The following is a 19,544-nucleotide window of genomic DNA, read 5'->3' as shown; positions in this document are numbered from 1 at the left end:
GTTGTCATTCTGGGTCATTTGGGCTGATGCGTTGTGAGAAACGCTCACTAAAAGTCAGCCAGAGATGGGTCATTCTGTGAGACTCTACTTTGACTCCCATCAATAGGAATAGCCACTTCAGCCTATCAGCCACCACATATTTATGGAATCCCCACCACATACAGGAACTAGGGATGCAGCAATTAGCAAATTAGAAATAATCCCTTCCCTTGTGGAGCTGACATTCCAGCAGAAACAGGAACGACATACGTTGCCTAAGTGTAATGAATGTTAGGAGGAAGTAATAGCTGAGCAAATTCAGGGAAACTCGCCTAACACGAGGACCTTGTATTAGCAGAGAGAGAAAATGAGCTCAGAACAAGATGGCTGCATTTTTTTTTTTTTTTTACCCTAGCATATCTGCAGGATGCAACACACTCCCTCAAAGATTGTGGCTCTTTCAAATCAACAGAAGACAGCATCCTCTTCAGAGGGGTGCTCCCCATCTCCTCCCCACCACTCCCCATCCCTTCCTGCAAAGTTGCTCCAAAGGGACTAGGATAGGTATGATACATCAGGACATAGGAGAAGCATCCATGTGAATTTTTTATCTTGTTGCCTGACTTAACTACTTCACATTACCCCCTGACTTTTAGCTATTCAGATGGTTATTCAGGCTCTAATATTCATAAGACTCACAAGTTTAAAAGGAATACCCTGTGAAGTAGGTCTTCTTAATGAAATCCCATCATACACAAATTATTGGGTTCTTGGTAAATAAATGCAAGGCTGTGATGGAATTTTCCATGTGCACATCTCCCACAGCCATCCTGTAATGAGCTGTTCAGGAGAAAGGGCCACCAGGTACAAAGCCAGATGCACACTTACTGTTGTCCTCAGCAACACGACGTCTGCCTCTTGCAAGGAACATGGGACACAATTTGCCCACACATGCCAAGCGGGTCTCCAGTAAAACACCAAGGGGAGAATCCCAAATGAGAAGATGGATCCAGCAAGACAGAGGGTTTTCCGGCAGCCTTGAGTCCGGTAGCCAAATATCTCCTGGAGAAGAACCAAAATGACCCCAAATATTGGTTAAGCACAGTAAATAGCAAATGAACCAGTTGGGATTTTGGTGATAAAACTGGGGGCGGAGAGTGAAGAAGTCGAGGAGAGATTGAGAAAGTGGAGAAGAATCCCTAACAAAATACCACAGGATCCCAGGCCTCCAGGAAGTCACAATCAAACTGGGAAACTCAGTTTCTATAATTCGAGCACCTGGCTATCCTGTGCCAAACACTGTGTTAGGTGACACGTTATCTTAAGTCTCTTGAGCATTCCTTGAATAGGATAATATTACCCTCATTCATAAATGATAAGGCTGAGCTCAGAAAGCCTGAATGGAAAGACCTGGCCAAGGCCACAGAGCTAGGAAGTTCTGCTTCCAAGATTCAAACCCAGGTTTGATCCACAGCCTTCACAGACATGACCATGAGATATGTGATGGGAGGAACAGATGACAGCAACAACCAATGATTCCCCTGGCTGGGACCAGCAGCCACATGGGCAGGATAGAACCAGGCCCTGAGTGGAGTCTGGATGTGATGAAAGTGTTTGACCCACAAGAGGACGAACAACTCACTGCGAACCTGCCGTCGGGGGTTTGGGCTGGAGTTGTGCATTCCCACCCTCTACCTTTGTTCAGTTGCAAAAAGAATTTTACACCATGGGGGAAAACCCATAGAAACTATTTGGGTTATTGAACCCTTGCTATGAGCTGGGAGGAGATTTGAGACCCTGGATGATACAAATATGAGCAAGATAAGAGTCTTCTAATATATTTATAATCCGGACAACCTTCTTCCTTCCAAGTATAGTCTGAGACAGAATGGAAAACCAGCCCTTAAGTTTATGGCCTCAGTTCCACAGTTACATCACACAAAGTCAAAAGTATACGTTCTACTGATTCTCATAGCCAAAACTGAGAAGTCGAGTATCTTGGTAAAAAGCACATTCTCTGGACCAAGACACATTGGATTGAAAGCCTAACTCTGCCACTTCCTGGGTGTGACCCTAAGCAAGTTATTTAGCCTCTTTATTCTTCAGTTTCTCATCCATAAGATGGGGTGGTGATAGGACCCACTTCACAGGGTTATGGTAAAGATTAAATGAGTTACTATGTGTAAGTGCTACGCATGCGTTTATTGCCGCTGCTGCTCATGCTGCTGGCACTGCTACTTCTACTATCATCTAGCCATTTTCTCGGAAGTAGACCTGAAATTCTACCCCTCAGTTTATTGGCATTTAGATCTAAGAATTCCTAGTGTCAATAGTTCTGCTCCTGCTAGGATTGCCTGTTAGGATAACAAGGGAGCTGGAACATGTAACTTTAAATCAGCCACCTTCTCTGTCTCACCTGATAAAGATTACATTATCAGAGGGGTTTCTGTGATCCTTGGCTAAAAGCTGTTTTCATGTGTAATTTTTGGGGGCCTTCCTCCTATTAGCAGTGCATGCAGGTGCTGACTGTCTGCCTTAGGTATTGTCCACATTTGCCACGCCTGGGATAAAGTGTTCACATTAACTCAGAAACATAAGCTCTTGGCTGATTTTGCAAACTAGAATGTCTATCTTGCCATGAATCCTCTTTTGTTCCAAACTCTAGCTCTTGCTCTCCAGCTGCCAAGCCAGGAATGGTTCTGCCTACTCATCATTCCTGAAGCAATGCTTTGTTGACCCCACATTGAGCAGGATCCCAATCCTAAATCCCATACCTGTCCTGAGTCTACCCCCATCATCTTTTCCCATGTGCTTTTTAATGTTCCTACATTTTGGAACAGGTCAACTTCTACCTGACAACCTAGACATTATATCATATTTTCTTGAATGTTATATTTAAAAGTTTATTTATATTGTCCATCAATTGAGCCCCCCATGCAATATGCCTGAGTTACGCCAATTCTAGAAGCACAAATCTCCCTGTTACCATGCATTCTTTTATGGGCTATGCAATGAGAGCCCTCTATAGTTTCCAAATTGTCTTCATGTTCATTATCAAAATAATGTAAGCAGGAATTACTATCTTGAATTTCCAGCTAAGAAAACTGAAGTTTAAAGTTATTATATATAATAGATATGACTAGCAACTATTACTGGTAACAATGATAGCAGCTAACATTTATTGAGCACTTCAAAGCCCTTCACCAAGGATTTTCATCTACTCTCCCATTTAGTTGAAAGAGATTAAATAAGTTTCTCAAAGCATAAGGCTCATCAGTAACTCAAAACTAGACCTCCGGGTCTAGACCTCTGCAGCACAGGGTGAATAATGTGAGCTGGTCATTTCCACTCTAAGGCTCTTCTTCATTCTGCCTTAGATTTCAGCTTAATTTAACAAACAATTTTTAAGTGTCCACCAAAGAGCAGACATGTGCTAGACACAGAGATGAAGGAGACAATGCCTCTAGCCTCAAGGAGCTCATTAGTTTAATGGAAAGGGAGACACACAAACAGATAAGAATAAACAAGGTTAGAGCAATAAAAGGATTATATAGAGGAATGACTATATAAATTGTCATCTGAATTGGGTGCTACCAATAAAAACACTGGTACAGCAGTAGACCAGGAGTGTCACAGGCAGGCCAGGTGAATATCCCCTAGTTACACCAGAGTGTTGCTTTCAAAGCTTGCCTGCTCTCAGTTCTGTGGACACTATATCAGTTAGTAGTTCATGACCAATAATCCATTACCAAACTTTTGGTAGAAAGGCTGGAATAATGTGGACAAGGAGTGTTCAATTACTGCTTATTGAAGTGAGTTGAATTGTACTGACTAGAAGTAAATTGCTTTGCAGGGACTATTAATAGATATTGGATTTAAAATTGCAAAAATTAGCATGGTGCTGTTTGTTATGACCCTGTAGCAGTTTACCTCCTATATTATGGAGTGCCTCCCACATCCCTGAAAATGCTTGAGGGAACCATCTTGCTACTCTGCACTCCACCTACCCTTACCTCCCACAAAAAGGAATCTATCGGCCAAAAAAAAAAGAGAGAGAGAGAGAAAATGTCAAAAGAATATCACACTCATGGCAGTCTACATGCATTATGAAATAGCACACTGTCCCTTTCTTTATCTCCCCTGCTACCCACAGATTCTTCTGTTCCCTCTGTCCCTGGAGATCTAGGTCCTTTGCATTCCTAAGGGCTTAATCTTTGGCTGCCAGGTGTCCAGGTCTTCTCCTCTGCAGAGCCCCTACATTCAAGAAGTCAAACTTATGTGATCCAAAGCAGTGGTTTCAACTACCTCAACCAACAGACCCCCTTAAGTCTGTAGACCCTATCGCCAGAAAAAAAATACACACAGATGCTTACAAATAGACTTCTCCATAGAGATTAGGGAGTTCCCACAGTCTAAGTAAGACCCTTCCCTAGAAGGTTCATAAGGCTGAATCAAGGCTGATCTTTCCAGAGTTTACACTCTGTACCTGAACTTAGGGCCTGACACTAGGTGAGCATTTAATGAGCGTAGAGGTATGAAGACAATGCTTCTGAAAATGCACATGAGAGGGTGATGAGAGCAGGACATTGGCTGACTCCAGGAAGCTTCAAGGGTAATGTCATCATCTGGGGGCTCACCAAATCCTGAAAGTGGCTCTCAGCCTTCTAGTCCCAGAGCCTGCTGGCAGAACTCTTCTCAGAGAGAAGATTCAAGCTCACCAGGTCCAAGAGACTGGTTGGAATGAGAGAGTGAGATGTATGTAACCATCACAAGACCAGATGAATACATGGGTAGGTATTAAGAGTTTGTTCTCTTCCCAACAGCACTGTCTCTGGGGGTGGCTGTCCTGCCAGTGGAGCTGTATGCAAGCATAGTACTTAAAATGGGCTCTGGACTCTTCTCTGACCATCTCCTACCCTGACTGACATGGCTTCTTTAAACATTGTAATTCGGGTGCCTGGGTGGCTCAGTCATTGGGCGTCTGCCTTCAGCTCAGGTCATGGTCCCAAGGTCCTGGGATCGAGCCCCACATTGGGCTCCCTGCTCCGTGGGAAGCCTGCTTCTCCCTCTCCCACTCCCCCTGCTTGTGTTCCCTCTCTCGTTGTGTCTCTCTCTGTCAAATAAATTAAAAAAATAAATATATAAATAAACATTGTAATTCATTCAATCAAATTACAGTCAAATCCCATTAGCCTGGAAGCCATTTATTCTCTTTAAGACAATTTTGCATTTCTTTACTGGCTCCATTAAATATTTGAAAGTTTAAGTGATTTGTTTTTTAAAAGTTTATCTCCTTTATGATAATCTTTTTTCCCTTATTTCCAAATTTTGGGTCTGAAGAGAATGTTTCACTGTACTAAATTGTACTAAATGAATGCAATTTATATCACTGTTTATCCCCACCACACACCCTACTCCAATTTCTACCTCAGTAGTTTCTTTTTTTTTTTAATTTTATTATGTTATGTTAGTCACCATACAATACATCATTAGTTTTTGATGTAGTGATCCACGATCCATTGTTTTCGTATAACACCCAGTGCTCCATGCAGTACGTGCCCTCCTTAATACCCATCACCGGGCTAACCAATCCCCCCTCCCCCCTCCCCTCTAAAACCCTGTTTGTTTCTCAGGTCCATAGTCTCTCATGGTTCATCTCTCCCTCCAATTCCCCCCGCCCATTTTTCCCTTCCTTCTCTTAATGTCCTCCATGTTATTCCTTATGTTCCACAAATAAGTGAAACCATATGATAATTGACTTTCTCTGCTTGGCTTATTTCACTTAGCATAATCTCCTCCAGTCCCATCCATGTTGATGTAAAAGTTGGGTATTCATCTTTTCTGATGGCTGAGTAATATTCCATTGTATATATGGACCACCTCAGTAGTTTCTTGCTTGACACTTTAATGCTGAAGGATGATTTCCCAAAGGTCCCCTAAGTTCATTTGACTTCAAGATCAAAGTGAGATATTCTCAACCTGAATGAACGAATATAGAAATCTTAAACTGGAGGCTCAAGAAGAATGGCCTGCAGACAGGTTTCTTGTTGGCCTGGTAAGCATTTCTTAAAACTTTATATTGGTCCCCCAGTTACTTTCACATAAACATTCCGATTTCCAGCTTTTCTTTAAGATAAATCAGAAATCATGACAGCTCTGTACCCATATTCTTGTGCCAGAACAATCAGCTGGAAAGCACCAAATAACCCAGGAATTATCCCAACACCATCCGTTGAGAGAGAGGAGGAGGCCCTGCAGTATATTCATACAATGGGCTCTTACACAGCACTTCAGACAAATCAGCTCCAGCCAAGACTCCACAATGTGGATGACTCTTAGTAACATACTAGTAAGTGATAAAAGTCAGTGCAGACAATTACATAAGCATAGAAACATTTTTACAAAGTTAAAAACAACAAAAATTTAAAATGTATTTTTGGGATAGACTTAAATAAAAGAAAGCTACATCAAAAGGAAAGCATTGATTGATGAAGGCAAGGGATTGATGAAGGCACAATATAGGACAATGGTTACCCCACTGAGGCAAGGCAGGACCACATTGTCAAATGTAGACTATTGTCAAGGTCCTAGCTTTTGCTGGGAGTGGTGGGGTCATCACTTTATTATAAAGAACTGATTAAAGAGCTAACTGAATTAATGCAATGCAGCATTGACAAGCAATGAGAGTGTCAGGAACCAAGGATTATGGACAATCTAATTGTGAGCACCTGAAGGAAAAAAGGAAGAAAGAATTGATCAGAGTAAGAGATGCCCCCCTTTAAATGAGTAGGTGGTCCCCTATCTCTCATGGTCCCTGCCATGCTTTCTCTTTCCCTCCACACTGAGGCCATATGTCAGATTCATTTCTCATCTCATACTGGGCCCACTCATCAGAGTTACAGCCTCATCCTGTAGGCCAGTGGTTCTCAACCAGGAGTGACTCTGCCACCAGGGGACATTTGGCAATAGCTGGAGATATTTCTGGTCACTCTCAACTAGGTGAGAGGTGATACTGACATAGCTTCTATGTCAAGGCTAGGAATGCTATTAAATATCCCTCAACGCAGTTAAACATCTTATAGTGCAGAGGACAGCTACTCTTCAACCTCCACAACAAAAACTTCTCTGGCCCCAAACAAAGCTGAGATTGAGAGACCTGAGTGGGTAATGAGTTTCCCCCACCAAACCTAAGCAAGTCTTTAGGTCCTAGTGCCTAGGATGTCCTCCTTGGCATAGAGAATTTTGATACTGAAATCTATGGTAAAAAAAGATTCACACTTCACGATAAGTGCCCACTAAGATCAGTAGTGGGTGCAGCAGCTCATTTTGCAGATGAGGAAAACTGAAGTGTTAAGAGAGAAAGCAAATTGCCCTCGTGGTCTGCACCTGCCTCCCTCCCCAAACTAAGCTACTCTTGCACCACTTCATTCTGCCCTGGCCACGCCAGCCACAGTCCCGGAGCCCTTTTCTGCCTCGGGGTCTTCCCACGGCTGGCTATCTCTCGTCTGTGGAAGCCTCCTTTAAGTCTGTTCTTCTCAGAGAGGTCTTAGCCAATCTCCTATATAAGCCCCTGATCTCACCCACCCTTTATAATACCTTTTTAGCATTTTCACAATTTGTACTTAGTATATTTTGCTTGCTGCTCTAACTCCCTCTTTTCCACCCCCCACAAGACTTTAAGTTCTATCAGTTCAGGATCCTTTCAAGTTTGTTTCCTCCAATATGTTTACCTAGCCCCTGGCACATTATCTGCATGTAGTAGGCACTCAGCAAATACGTGCTGAATGGATGACTAAATCAGTGAGTGAGTGTACTAAGGGAAAGAGGGAAGGGAGGAAGGAAGGAAGGAGGGAAGGAAGGAAGGAAAGAGGGAAGGAGGAAGGAAGGAAGGAAGGAAGGAAGGAAGGAAGGAAGGTTGGTCTGGAAGGTAATGAACACTTCCTCTTCCTGTTCCTAGCCCTAGTTTAACCGTATCCATTTCTTGGATTCTCTAAAAATTAAATCATTCCAAGGTATGGGGAAAAGGAAACAAACAACCTCAAAATACTGCTCTGCTTTGGTCATTAGGAAATGTATTTGCATTACACTCAAGTTAATCTTTAGTGCTGGGTTTCTTAAACAAGCGCTTTCATTTTTCTTTTTCTTCCTCCTTATTGTTTGTCTCTGGGAGCTGAAAAGATGCTAAAGGTTAAGACTGAGTCTCACAAGCTCCTTACCTTCAACAGAAGCAAAACAGGGGCCTGGACTGCAAGGAGCAAACTGATTTAGACCTCTGCTGCCCAGGCTGCTGCTCTGGACCAAAAGGTGTGTTCACAATTACCTGTGAGTAAACTATACTAATTTCCCAGTCTTGGAAATTCCTCTACAAAAAAACAAAATTATTTTAGAAATGGATAAAGAAAATATCACCACTCCAACTAAAAAGTGACTTTCGAAATAAAGAAATACGTCACTACTTAACAGCTGAGTACCATTTTCCATTAACAATGTTGAATTCCATTAACTCATGGCAAGCTTGTGCCTTGAGGGGATCCTTAGGAGTCTAGTGACCTGTCCACCATTCACTATCCCATGACAAATAGTTGGAATGTCACTTAATTTCACTCCCAGCTCTGGATTCTCACTTCTCTCTCATTCCTAGCTTTGGAATGTCATTTCTCTGGCCATTGACTCCTGGTTCTCTTGCTAAAGCCTTACTTCACACAATTACTATGGGAAACAGTGGAATGACACCTGTGTCAGGTGTCAGGCCCCAGAACTAAGAAATTCATCATAAAAATGTTTAGGTGCTACCTCCAAGCATAAAGTCTTCAGGCATCTTTCCTTAAGTTCGACTCAAATTGCCCACTGTGTCTAAGGCCATGGGTAAAGTAGGTCTGCTAGAGGTAAGTTTCCCACCCTCCAGGGGCTGAGAAGGGAGATAATGAATTAAATAAATTAGTAATTAAATTAAAATATGATTCTGGGCAGAAAATATTAAGTGTCATCTGAAGAACATTGGGAGAAAAATGCTATTAGGTTCAAAGAGATGAGGATGTCCAACTGAGATGATAATTAGGAAGCGCTTTCCGGGAGCATTGTTCCTCGAGGTGGACTTGGAGAGGATTGGAATTTCAACAGTCAGGAAAGGAAGGTAGAAGAGTCACTCCAATCAGAGGAACAAGCCCCGAGCAAAGGTGTGGAGTCTGAAAATATGGAGGTGTATTTCAGGACAAAATGCCAGTTTAAGGTAGAAAGTCAGTGTACTGTGGTGTTAGAATTAACCCAGTCATGTCAGGCCAGTTAATGCACTTTTGGGAGGGACTTTGGGATTCAGGGATGTGTATTCTACTGCAGCTGGCCAGTGGCCAAAAGTTGCTGAATCCTTAAAATCTACACCTCCATCTTTCCCCCTCCACACCCGGCAAGTGGACCTCTCGTGGCTTCCCTAAAACTGGTGTCCTCAGGCAAAGTCAGGGGAAGAGGCTGCTGCCTACAGCCTTTCTAGCTGGGCAGAATCTGATTATGAGAACAGGAAGAAGAGACGTGTATGGGACTTTAGTGTCCTTTGACTTAGCGGGGTTTCTTCTCTGCTCAGGATGCTGCCAGCCTGGGCTATGGAAACTCCTCTTTGTCACACCAGTTGGCTGGCTGAAAAACAAACTGTCCCACCTGTCAGTGGCAGACAGGTTGGTAATACCCTGCCTAATTGTCCATCTAGCTTAGCTGAAGCTCATGAAAAATCAGTTCATGTAAAAAACTTCTAGTATGTCCTTATCACCCTAAATATTTATTTTCTTCCACATTCTGATTTAATCCTCACAACTCTCTAAGGAAGTTATTTTCAGCCATGGGCAAGAAATAAGGAAGGTGGGGTTCAAAGAAGTTAAAGAATGTACCCTTAGTCACCCTGCTGGTAGATAACAGAGCCAGGTCCTTCTTACTTAAAACTGTTTCCTTCCCAACCCCAGTCTGCCTCTCCTGAAGGCATTCCATCCTTAGCTCTCTGACATCCTCATTTGACAAGTGTCATGAGGGACACGGCTTGAACTCTTGCTAATTGCTAATGTTTGAGCTAGTGGAGGTGCTGCCCAGACAAGTTCTAGATTCCCCTTAAACAGGTTTTCATAAGCTCAAACTGCAGAGGGAGAGGAAATAGGCAAGAGGGACTCCACCCAGCAACCAGACAGTGGTTTCTGCCAGCAACATCCTAATCTTCTGGTCTGGTGATCTTGGGCAAGAGACATTTCCTAGGTTCTCGTGTGGTGCTGAAATTAAAACTTCTCTTCTAATGATGTCTGGGTGACGTAAGACAAAGCACAGACAGGTCAGTATGTGGGACTCCTGACTTGTCTGAGCAGCCTACTCACTGAACAGGATAAAGAAGATCCAAGACTGGGCAGGGCAGGGGAAAAGGCCACATTTAAAGGCCAAACACTTGGGTTCAAGACTGGCATTCATTTTGCCACTTACTAATTTTATCATCCGGAAGTCATTACCCCATCTAAAAGTTAAGAACACTAATGTTCACAAAACTGTTATGACAATGAAATGGAATAACAGTGGTAGAAGCATTATTCGAATAGAGGCTGTTGTTATTATGAGGGCAATTAGACTTAAGATTAATTATTAAACCCTGAGGTATGCCCTGACGTGTCTGGCCCCTCCTTAACATTAAGATCTCAGCTTCCTTGACCACAGGGTCTCAGGAAGCCACCCAATCACTCTTTAGCATATCATCCTATTTTAAACCTCTACAAGCCCTTATCTCCATCTAATATTTTTATTTGTTTATTTTTTTGTGATCCGTTCCTAGCATGTAAGTTCCACAAGAGCAGAGCTTTGGTCTATCTTGTTCATTGCTGGATCCCTGTCACAGAGTAGAACAGTTCCCAGGACATGATAGGCCCACAGATATTGTTTGAATGCACCAATGGCACCAATTATATGTTAATTCCTTAGATTGGAATATTATTAGACTGGTAAACAGAGAGGCCAAAAATGGTAATCATTGACTATTAACACCTGATGAATCATAGCAAACATCCAGTCAAACATCATTTTTCAGGGAAGAAAGCTGAGACTTTTTTAAAGATTTATTTATTTATAAGAAAGAGAGAGAGTGGCAGGAGGGGCAGAGGGAGAGAATCTTCAAGCAGACTCCCTGCTGAGCACAGAGCCCAACACAGGGCTCAATCTCACAACCCATGAGATCATGACCTAAGCCGAAACCAAGAGTCAGATGTTCACCGACTGAGCCACCAGGCACCCCAAAAGCTGAGATTTTAAGAGAATTCTCAGATAAAAGCACAGAGAGAGAGAGAGAGCAGAGGAAAAGCAATGATCTCCTTCCAAAGTCAGCCTCCTACTCTTTGACCAATAGAGAATTTATCCCAACCCTAAATTGTATCCCTAAGTATTATTATTCATCTTTCTCCCCAGGTATGATTATTTGTTACTTACCATAAGATTTTAGAAAATGAAAGAGGGAGAAGTATGCTGTCATGAACTCTGAGAGAGAGAAAGATCAGAGATAACCCGATCTCATATTTCTTTCATAATGTGAAACTCCCACACCTCCAATGAAGCAAACTCTACTTGCTGGGAAAGGCTGTTCCATTTTCAGACAACTCTACTAATAATTACACCATGTGCCAGACATTAGGCTGGGGCCCAGCAGGTGTACTCTGAGCTCCCTCCCACTTAGCACACACGCACGCACCAAACACTGCCCTTTCAACCAGAACAACTCCATTTCTACCTGTTCAAACAACATAAAATCGATATAAGTATATTGATTTCCATTACAAGTTTATGCCTAAACAGGGCCTGCATAGATAAAAATCATTTTGAAAAGCACTAGATTACCAAGCTCTCTCATTAAGAAGGCTGGAAATCTTTTCCACAGTTTGGAAGTGAGTTGAAAGCATTCGCTAGAACAATGGTCACCACTCGTTTTCAGAATGAGGAATCCTTCCTGAGCATTGCTGTTGAGAAATAAATTGTCAAGACCACTTTGGAAAGCACTTTGGCATTACACAGTGAGGTTAAAGATACACACAGTGTGTGATTCAGCACTTCTACTTGTATCTCCTCTACAGAAACTTTACCAGAGTTACCAGGAGTAACTGGGTGTACCCGGGTACCAGGAAATACAAACAAGAAAAATTCAAAGCTGGAAACAATCCAAAAGTCCATCAACAATAGAATTGACTTTTTAGAAAGTATAGTCTTACAATGATATATTCTGACACAATGCAAATAAACTATAATTTTGTGCAGTAATATATATCTCACCAATCCAATAAGCAAAAGCAGCAAAACACAAAAGAATATAATCAGTGTGATTTCAATCACAGAAACCTCAAAAATATTGTTATGGTATGCATACATAGTTAGAAAAATATTTTTAAAGGCAAGAAAATTATAATTATACAAGCCAGGTGAGAGGTCACTTCTGCATGGAGTAGGGGCAGACAGCAGAGATGGGTCATAGTTAGGGCAGGCCCCAGGAGAACCTCTGGAGTGCTAGCAGTATTCTCTCTTCTGACTCAGGCAATGATCATACCAGTTTCGAATTATTATTAAATTGGCTGTATATATATATATTGCACATTTATGACATTTCAAAAACTGCCACACACTCTCAAATGAGTTCTACTTCTGCTTCTGAAGGTTCTACCAATGCTTGTTGGGCATGCATGGCCTTGAACCCAAAGCAATAACTTTTAACACTTATCAAGAGTCACACCCCACAATTTTGCAATACCCTCTCCCAGAAAAAAAAAAAAATCCTAGCAATCTTTAAAAACACCATTCATATAAGACTCTCTCTCTCTGACGCCTCCTCAGTCAGAATTAATCCTAAGTTTAAAATCGAACTCATTAACCACACACTCCTCTCTCCCTGCATTACCACCACCACCACCACTACACATCCAATTATAAGATTCAGAAATCCAGGAATTCTCTTTAATATTCTTCTCCTTCTCCCTCAACATCTAATTAGTCCAAGGTCTAGTGATCATGTCCCCTAGATATTTCTCAAATTGGTCTCCTCTTCTCCATCCCTGATACTCCTGCCTTATTAGTTCAACCAGTGCTCACACTAGAATCACTGCAAGAGTCATCATGTCCCAGTTTCACTTCTCTCTACACTGTTGTTCACATTGTTACAGAGTTACCTTTCTCAAGCAGACATCTGATTTCAATTCCTTATTAGAGTGACCAACCATCCAGTTTGTCCAATACTGAAGGATTTCTCAGGATGTGACCTTTAGTGCTAATGTCCAGAAAGTCCAGGCAAACCAGTGTGGTTGGTTACCTACTTAAAACCCTTAAATCCCTTTAGAATGGCATGCAGAGTTCTTCCTAATCTTCCCCACGCTATCTTTTCAGCCTCAACTCTCTGTTCTCCCGGTCCCACTCCCCCCCACACACATACACCCTGCACACCAGCTTTGCCAAGCTGCATTCAGTTCTCTGAATGGAATGTGCTTTGTTCCTTTACATCTCAGTACCTTTGTACATTGTGTCTCCTTGACTTGGAATGTCCTTCACCCTAACTGGGCTTGCTGCTAAACTCCTATTCATGCATCTAGATTCTTTTCAATCGGCACTTTCCCACTGAAGTCATCCAGGAATTGGTTGTAGCTTCTTCTGTGTTCTCACAGAAACTTGTATATTCTGTCAGAGCACCAGCCCACCGAAGTCTATCCTCCACCAGATATTGAGCCCTAGGACTTTTCATTGTATACCTAATAGCTTGCACAGGGACTCACACATATTAAGTGCTTAATAAATGAGGGAGGAAGGAAGGAGGGAAGTAGGAAGGGAGGGAGGGAGAAAGGGAAGGAAGGGAGGGAGGGAGGGAGGGAAGGAGGGAGGAAGGGGAAAGAAAATAAAGGAACTCTAGACCAATCTTCTTCAGGAACATAGAAGCAAAAATCTTCAACAAAATATTAACAAATAGAATTCAGCAATATGGTAAGAGAATTATAAACCATTACCAAGTAGGATTTATTCCAAGGATAGGAAGCTACTTTAACACTCAAAAATCAATCAATGTAATCCACCATGTTAACAGACTAAAAAAATGTTTTTTTTAATTTAAAGATCACATGATCATAACAATTGACACAGAAAAAAACTTTTGACAAAATTTCACACACATTCATGATAAAAATTCTTAGGGAAATAGGAATGAAAACGAACTTCTTCAACTTCATAAAGAGCATCTTTAGAAACATACAGGTAGCACTAAATTTAATGATGAAACAGCGAATATTTTCCCACTGAGATTAGGAACAAGATGAGGATGTCTACTTTCACTGCTTTTATTCAACATAAGAGTTGTAGCTAGACAAGAAAAAGAAACAAACAGCATACAGATTTAAAACTGTTTCTACTTGCATGTGATAGATTTTTGTATAGAAAATCTCAAGGAATCTACAAAAAAAAACCCTCGTAGAACTAATGGTAGTTAATCATAGTAATAAGATGCAAGATAAACATATAAAAATCAATTAATTGTATTTCTATAACATTGAATACCAAAATTTGAAATACAAGACCATTTACAATCTCTCAAAAAATGAAATACTTAGGTGTAAATCTAACAAAACACACACAGGACTTGCATTTTGAAAACTATAAAATGCTAATAAGAGAAATCAAAGAAGATTCTAAATAAATGGAGAGATATACCATGTTCATGGTGTGGAAAACTTAACATAGCAAAGATTTTAATTCTCCCAAATTTAATATATAGATTTAACACAATTCCTATCAAAATCTCAGTAAGATTTTTTGTAGATATAAACAAAATTATTCTAAAATTTATATGGAAAGCAAATGAACTATATCAGCTAAAACAATTTTGAAAAAATGAGAATGAAGTGGAAGCAACAAGTCTACCTGATTTCAGGAATTATTATACACTTCCTTAATCAAGACTGTGTAACACTGGCACATAGATCAATGGAACAGAATAAAAAACAAGAAACAGACCTATATAACTCTGCCCAATTGATTTTTGACAAATGTGCAAAAGCAATTCAATGAAGAAAAAAATAACCTTTTCAACAAGTAGTGCTGGAGCAATTGGACATCCACATTACAAACACATTGCCACCACATATTCAATAAAGAACTAGTATCTAGAATACATAAAGAACACCCAAATCGCAACAGTAAAATATCAAACAATTCAATTAGATAATTGACAAAAGACATGAAAATACCCATGGCAAATAAGCACACAAAAAGATCTTCAAAATCATTAGCTATTAAGAAAATTCAAATTGAAACCACAATGAGATATTACTATATAGCTATATAGAGAATGGTTAGAGATAAATTGTCAGAATGGTTAAGATAAAAAATAGTGAAAACAGCAAATGCTGGTGAGGATTTGGAGAACCAGGATCACTCATACATTGCCAATGGGAATGTAAATAGTACAACCACACTGGAAAACAGTTTGGTCGTTTCCTTAAAAACTAAACATGAAACTACCATGCAACCCAGCAATTGCTCTCCTGAGCATTTATCCCAGAAAAATAAAAACCTATGCTCACATAAAAACCTATTCAAAAATGTTTACAGCAATTTTATTCATAATAGCCAAACACTGGAAACAACTACAATGTCTTTCAACAGATTAATGGTTTAAATAAACCATGGCACCATGAAATATCACCAAAAACTACTCAGCAATAAAAAAGAATGAACTATTGATACACAAAACAACTTAGATCAATCTCTAGGGAATTATGCTGGGTAAAAAAAGTCAATCCCAAAGTTCACATACTGTATGATCTTATTTATATAACATTCTTGATATGAGAAAATTACAGAAACAGAAAGCAGAATAGTGGTTGCCAGGGCTTAAGGAGTAGGGATCGATGGGGAAAAAAATGGATGTGGCTATAAAAAGGCAAAACGAAGGATACTTGTGATGATGGAAATGTTGTGTACCTTGACCTATCAGAGTGAATTCCCTGATTGTGATATTTTACTATAGTTTTGCAAGATATTACCAATGGGGAAAATGGGTAAAGCATACACAGAATCTCTGTGTATTATTTCTTGCAACTGAATGCGAATCTAAAATTATCTTTACAAAAAATAACTTTAAAAAAATGAATGTGTTGGACTGGATTATCTTTGAGTGACTTTCTCTATCTGAAATTCCATAATTTGGGAAATATAAGGATCCACTGGCTCTTGGTTATACATGGCTGTACTCTTTCCAACAGGGGAAGCTTCTTATATATCTGGTCACCAATGTTCATGCTGGTAAGTAAGGGTCTGGGCAACCTCAAAATGAAGATAAGTATGTAACTACATCAGACAGATCCTATAGATCTAGATCTATTTAGAGATGGAAAAAAAACAGAGGCCCAGCAAGGGGAAACTCCTCACACAAAATGAACGATTAATGGAAGAATCCAGATTAGAAAGAACCCAGGCTTCCAAACAGGGCACTTTCCACCACAGCAGTTTGTAAATATCTACTGACCACACTGACAGCCATTTAAATCCTTAAACACCACCCAGCCTGAGCCTTTCCAGAGCTCTCCTAAACCATCACTGGTGGATGCAAAACTTGGACAACCCTAACAAGTAACACTTTAGTATGGCAATAAAGAAAAAAAAATTTTTAATAAGATCAGAAAAAAAAAAGAGAGAGATCAGAAGGAAAAGGGTAGGCTCAGCAAACTTCTTCTGTGAAGTACCAGATGGAAAATATTTTCAGCCTCATGAGCCACGTGTTCTCTCTAACAACCATTCAGCTCTGTCACTGCAGTACAACAGCAGCCAGAGACAATCTGTAAACAAATGTAGGAGGCTGTTTTCCAATAAAATTTTATTTTCAGATAAGTCAGTGAGCCAGATGTCACCCACAGTCAATAGTTTGTGGACCCCTGCCACAGAGAAACAATAGAAACATTTGGTCTTTGTGCCTATAGTGAGAGTATCTACCCAATGAGGTTACTGTGAATAAAGTATCACATGGAAGAGCTAAGCAATGGGCACAGGACCTAGTAAGTAGTCAATAAATGTGAACTATGCCACATGAAGAGTGGTTGAAGAAACTGAGTGTGTTTAGATTGAAGAAGAGATGCCAGGAGGGATGAAGATGGGGGACATATAGGAACAATTTTTAAATGCCTGAGAATAGGAAGTTGATTTTTGACAGGTGGCCCCAAAAGGCAAAAGAAGTAGGACTAATGAATTCAGGTTAATGGAACCATATTTCAGTTCAACATAGGAAGAGTCTTTACAATAGTCATTCTGTCTCACAAGGAAATGACTTGTCATGCTAAGTTTCCTTTTCTGAGGGCATTTAAGGAAAGCTTGGATGGGCAAGTAATAAGCAGGAGAAAGACAAAGTTTGGGTTATTGGAAAGTTGATTCTATGGAACAGGTGAAATGAAGTATAATAATTCAATCCTCTATTTTTCTGAATTCTAATCCTTATTTACCTTTAGATCTGTATGCTATTTCTTTTTTTTTTTTTTTTTAAGATTTTATTTATTTATTTGACAGAGAGATACCGAGAGTAGGAACACAAGCAGGGGGAGTGAGAGAGGGAGAAGCAGGCTTCCTGCCGAGCAGGGAGCCCAATATGGGCTTGATCCCAGGACCCTGGGACCATGACCTGAGCCGAAGGCAGACACTTAATGGCTGAGGCATCCAGGTGCCCCAATATATGCCATTTTATATAGTTTTGGAATGTAACTGTAACTAGCTATATTCATCCACCAATACATATTGTGTATTTATATTTTTTCTAAGCATTGGAGATACAGCGGTGAATAGTTGATCAATAAGTCATTAAAAATTAAATAGAAAAGCATATCCTCCCTCGGGGTAGCAAAATATTCCACTTTTATTTGTATATTATTTGGCTATTTTTTAATTGGGATACTCTGTAGGCAATTATTTCAATAATATTAAAACTCAAAAATAAAATTGTTTCCCTGTTCTGGGAACTTGTGTAAAAGTTCAGAAGGAAGATGATTAGATTTTTCTCCCCATAAGGTTGAAGGACCCCACAATCAGGCCTTTATTAAAGAACAGATACTCTAACTGTGATCACAGGGGATAGAATTTGCTACCAAAATAATAGGAATTCTAGCTTTTACTTATTCCTCCTACAGAAGAAACAGCAGGAGGAAGCTACATGGGAAATTTTCTGAAATGAAATATAAAGGGCCCGCAGTTTGTTACTAGAGCCTCGTCGTCTGCTATGGTCAGAACTGACCCTTTATATGCACATGATGCTTTCTGCATGAAAAACCATTAAGTAAACAGAAGCTTCACAACTTCCTAGTACACACTCTCTCCTCATAGTTCTCTGGGATAGACAATGGCAAACACGGCCTTTCTGAGCATCAGAAGCAGATCCCATCCTGGCAATTCCTTATTAGCCTAGATGTCTACTGCTAAGAGGGATTTTGAAAGAATGTGCACACCTCCAAAGGTATGATTTTAGGCCACTAAGAAAGACTCTTGGTCTTAAAAAAAAAAAAAAAAGCAATCCCTCTAACTTATGCAAAACACAGAATAAAGACTTGTATGCAAATATGTTCACTGCAATATTAGTAGTAGTAACAAATAGAAAGCAATCTTTGAATAAAAGAATAGGGTAATTATTAAATATTATATAGGCATTAAAATAATATTTATTAAGTATTTTAATAATATGAGGAAAAATATACGTAATAATATTAAGTAAAGAGAGACAACATGAAAGTATACAGTACAATTTCAAATTTAATTGAAATAAGGTGAGGCACAAACAAGAAAGACTGGAAGACAAATACATCAGATAAAACACTAACGACATGTACCTTGGGTGATGGAATAATCATGATTCTTCTTTTACATCTGTGTTGAGCACATTCTATTTATTTTTTTTTAAGATTTATTTATTTATTTGAGGGGGGGCGCACGCGTGTGCACGCACACAAGAGGCAGGGAAGGGACAGAGAGAGAGGGAGAGAGAAACCCCAAGCAGACTAGCCACTGAGCAAGCAGCCTCACCAGAGGCTCCATCCCAGGACCCTGAGATCATTACCTGAGTCGAAATCAAGAGTTGGCCACTTAATCGACTGAGCCACCCAGGCGCCCCAGTATTACACACATTTTAATCACTAAATATGTTTCACTTTTAACATCTGAAAAATAAATATGTATGTTTTAAAGGTCCTTTTCTACTTCTTCACAGATATCTAAAATACCAGTAGGAGAGCTCTAAATTTTATATTCTCTCTAGCAAAAATAATCATGTGGGGGACCTGTCCACTTTAAACACTATCTGTTCAGTTCAATTAAACTATTATTTATTGACTATCGTATTAGACATTCTGTTTATCCATTTGTATTTTTTTGTTGAGACCACTCAATCCCCACTTATCTCACTCACTTTTTTCTGTCACACCACCACTTCCTCATCATCAGCTGTGCTTCATGTAGAGCTAACTTTGACCCTAACTCCAGACGTGGACGTGTAACTAAGAGCTTGGTATTCTTCTGGCCCCACTAATAAGTTTGAAAAGGGAGATGATCGGGGTGCC

General features: G+C 40.2%; 1 protein-coding gene across 5 annotated transcripts in view; it reads right to left on the bottom strand.

Moving 5' to 3' along the window:
- The window catches only part of ATP13A4 (ATPase 13A4), a 128,867-nt gene that overhangs the window by 98,200 nt on the left and 11,123 nt on the right, over positions 1-19,544 (bottom strand). For all 5 annotated transcript variants that reach the window (XM_078067904.1, XM_078067905.1, XM_078067910.1 and 2 more), the window contains exon 2: positions 868-1,041. In XM_078067904.1, coding sequence (XP_077924030.1) covers positions 868-1,041 — 174 coding nt within the window. The remainder of the gene's footprint in view (positions 1-867; positions 1,042-19,544) is intronic.

Source organism: Halichoerus grypus, chromosome 1, assembly GCF_964656455.1.
Source record: "Halichoerus grypus chromosome 1, mHalGry1.hap1.1, whole genome shotgun sequence".
NCBI classification, from domain to species: Eukaryota; Metazoa; Chordata; class Mammalia; order Carnivora; family Phocidae; genus Halichoerus; species Halichoerus grypus.
This window is presented reverse-complemented; position numbering and strand designations above follow the sequence as displayed.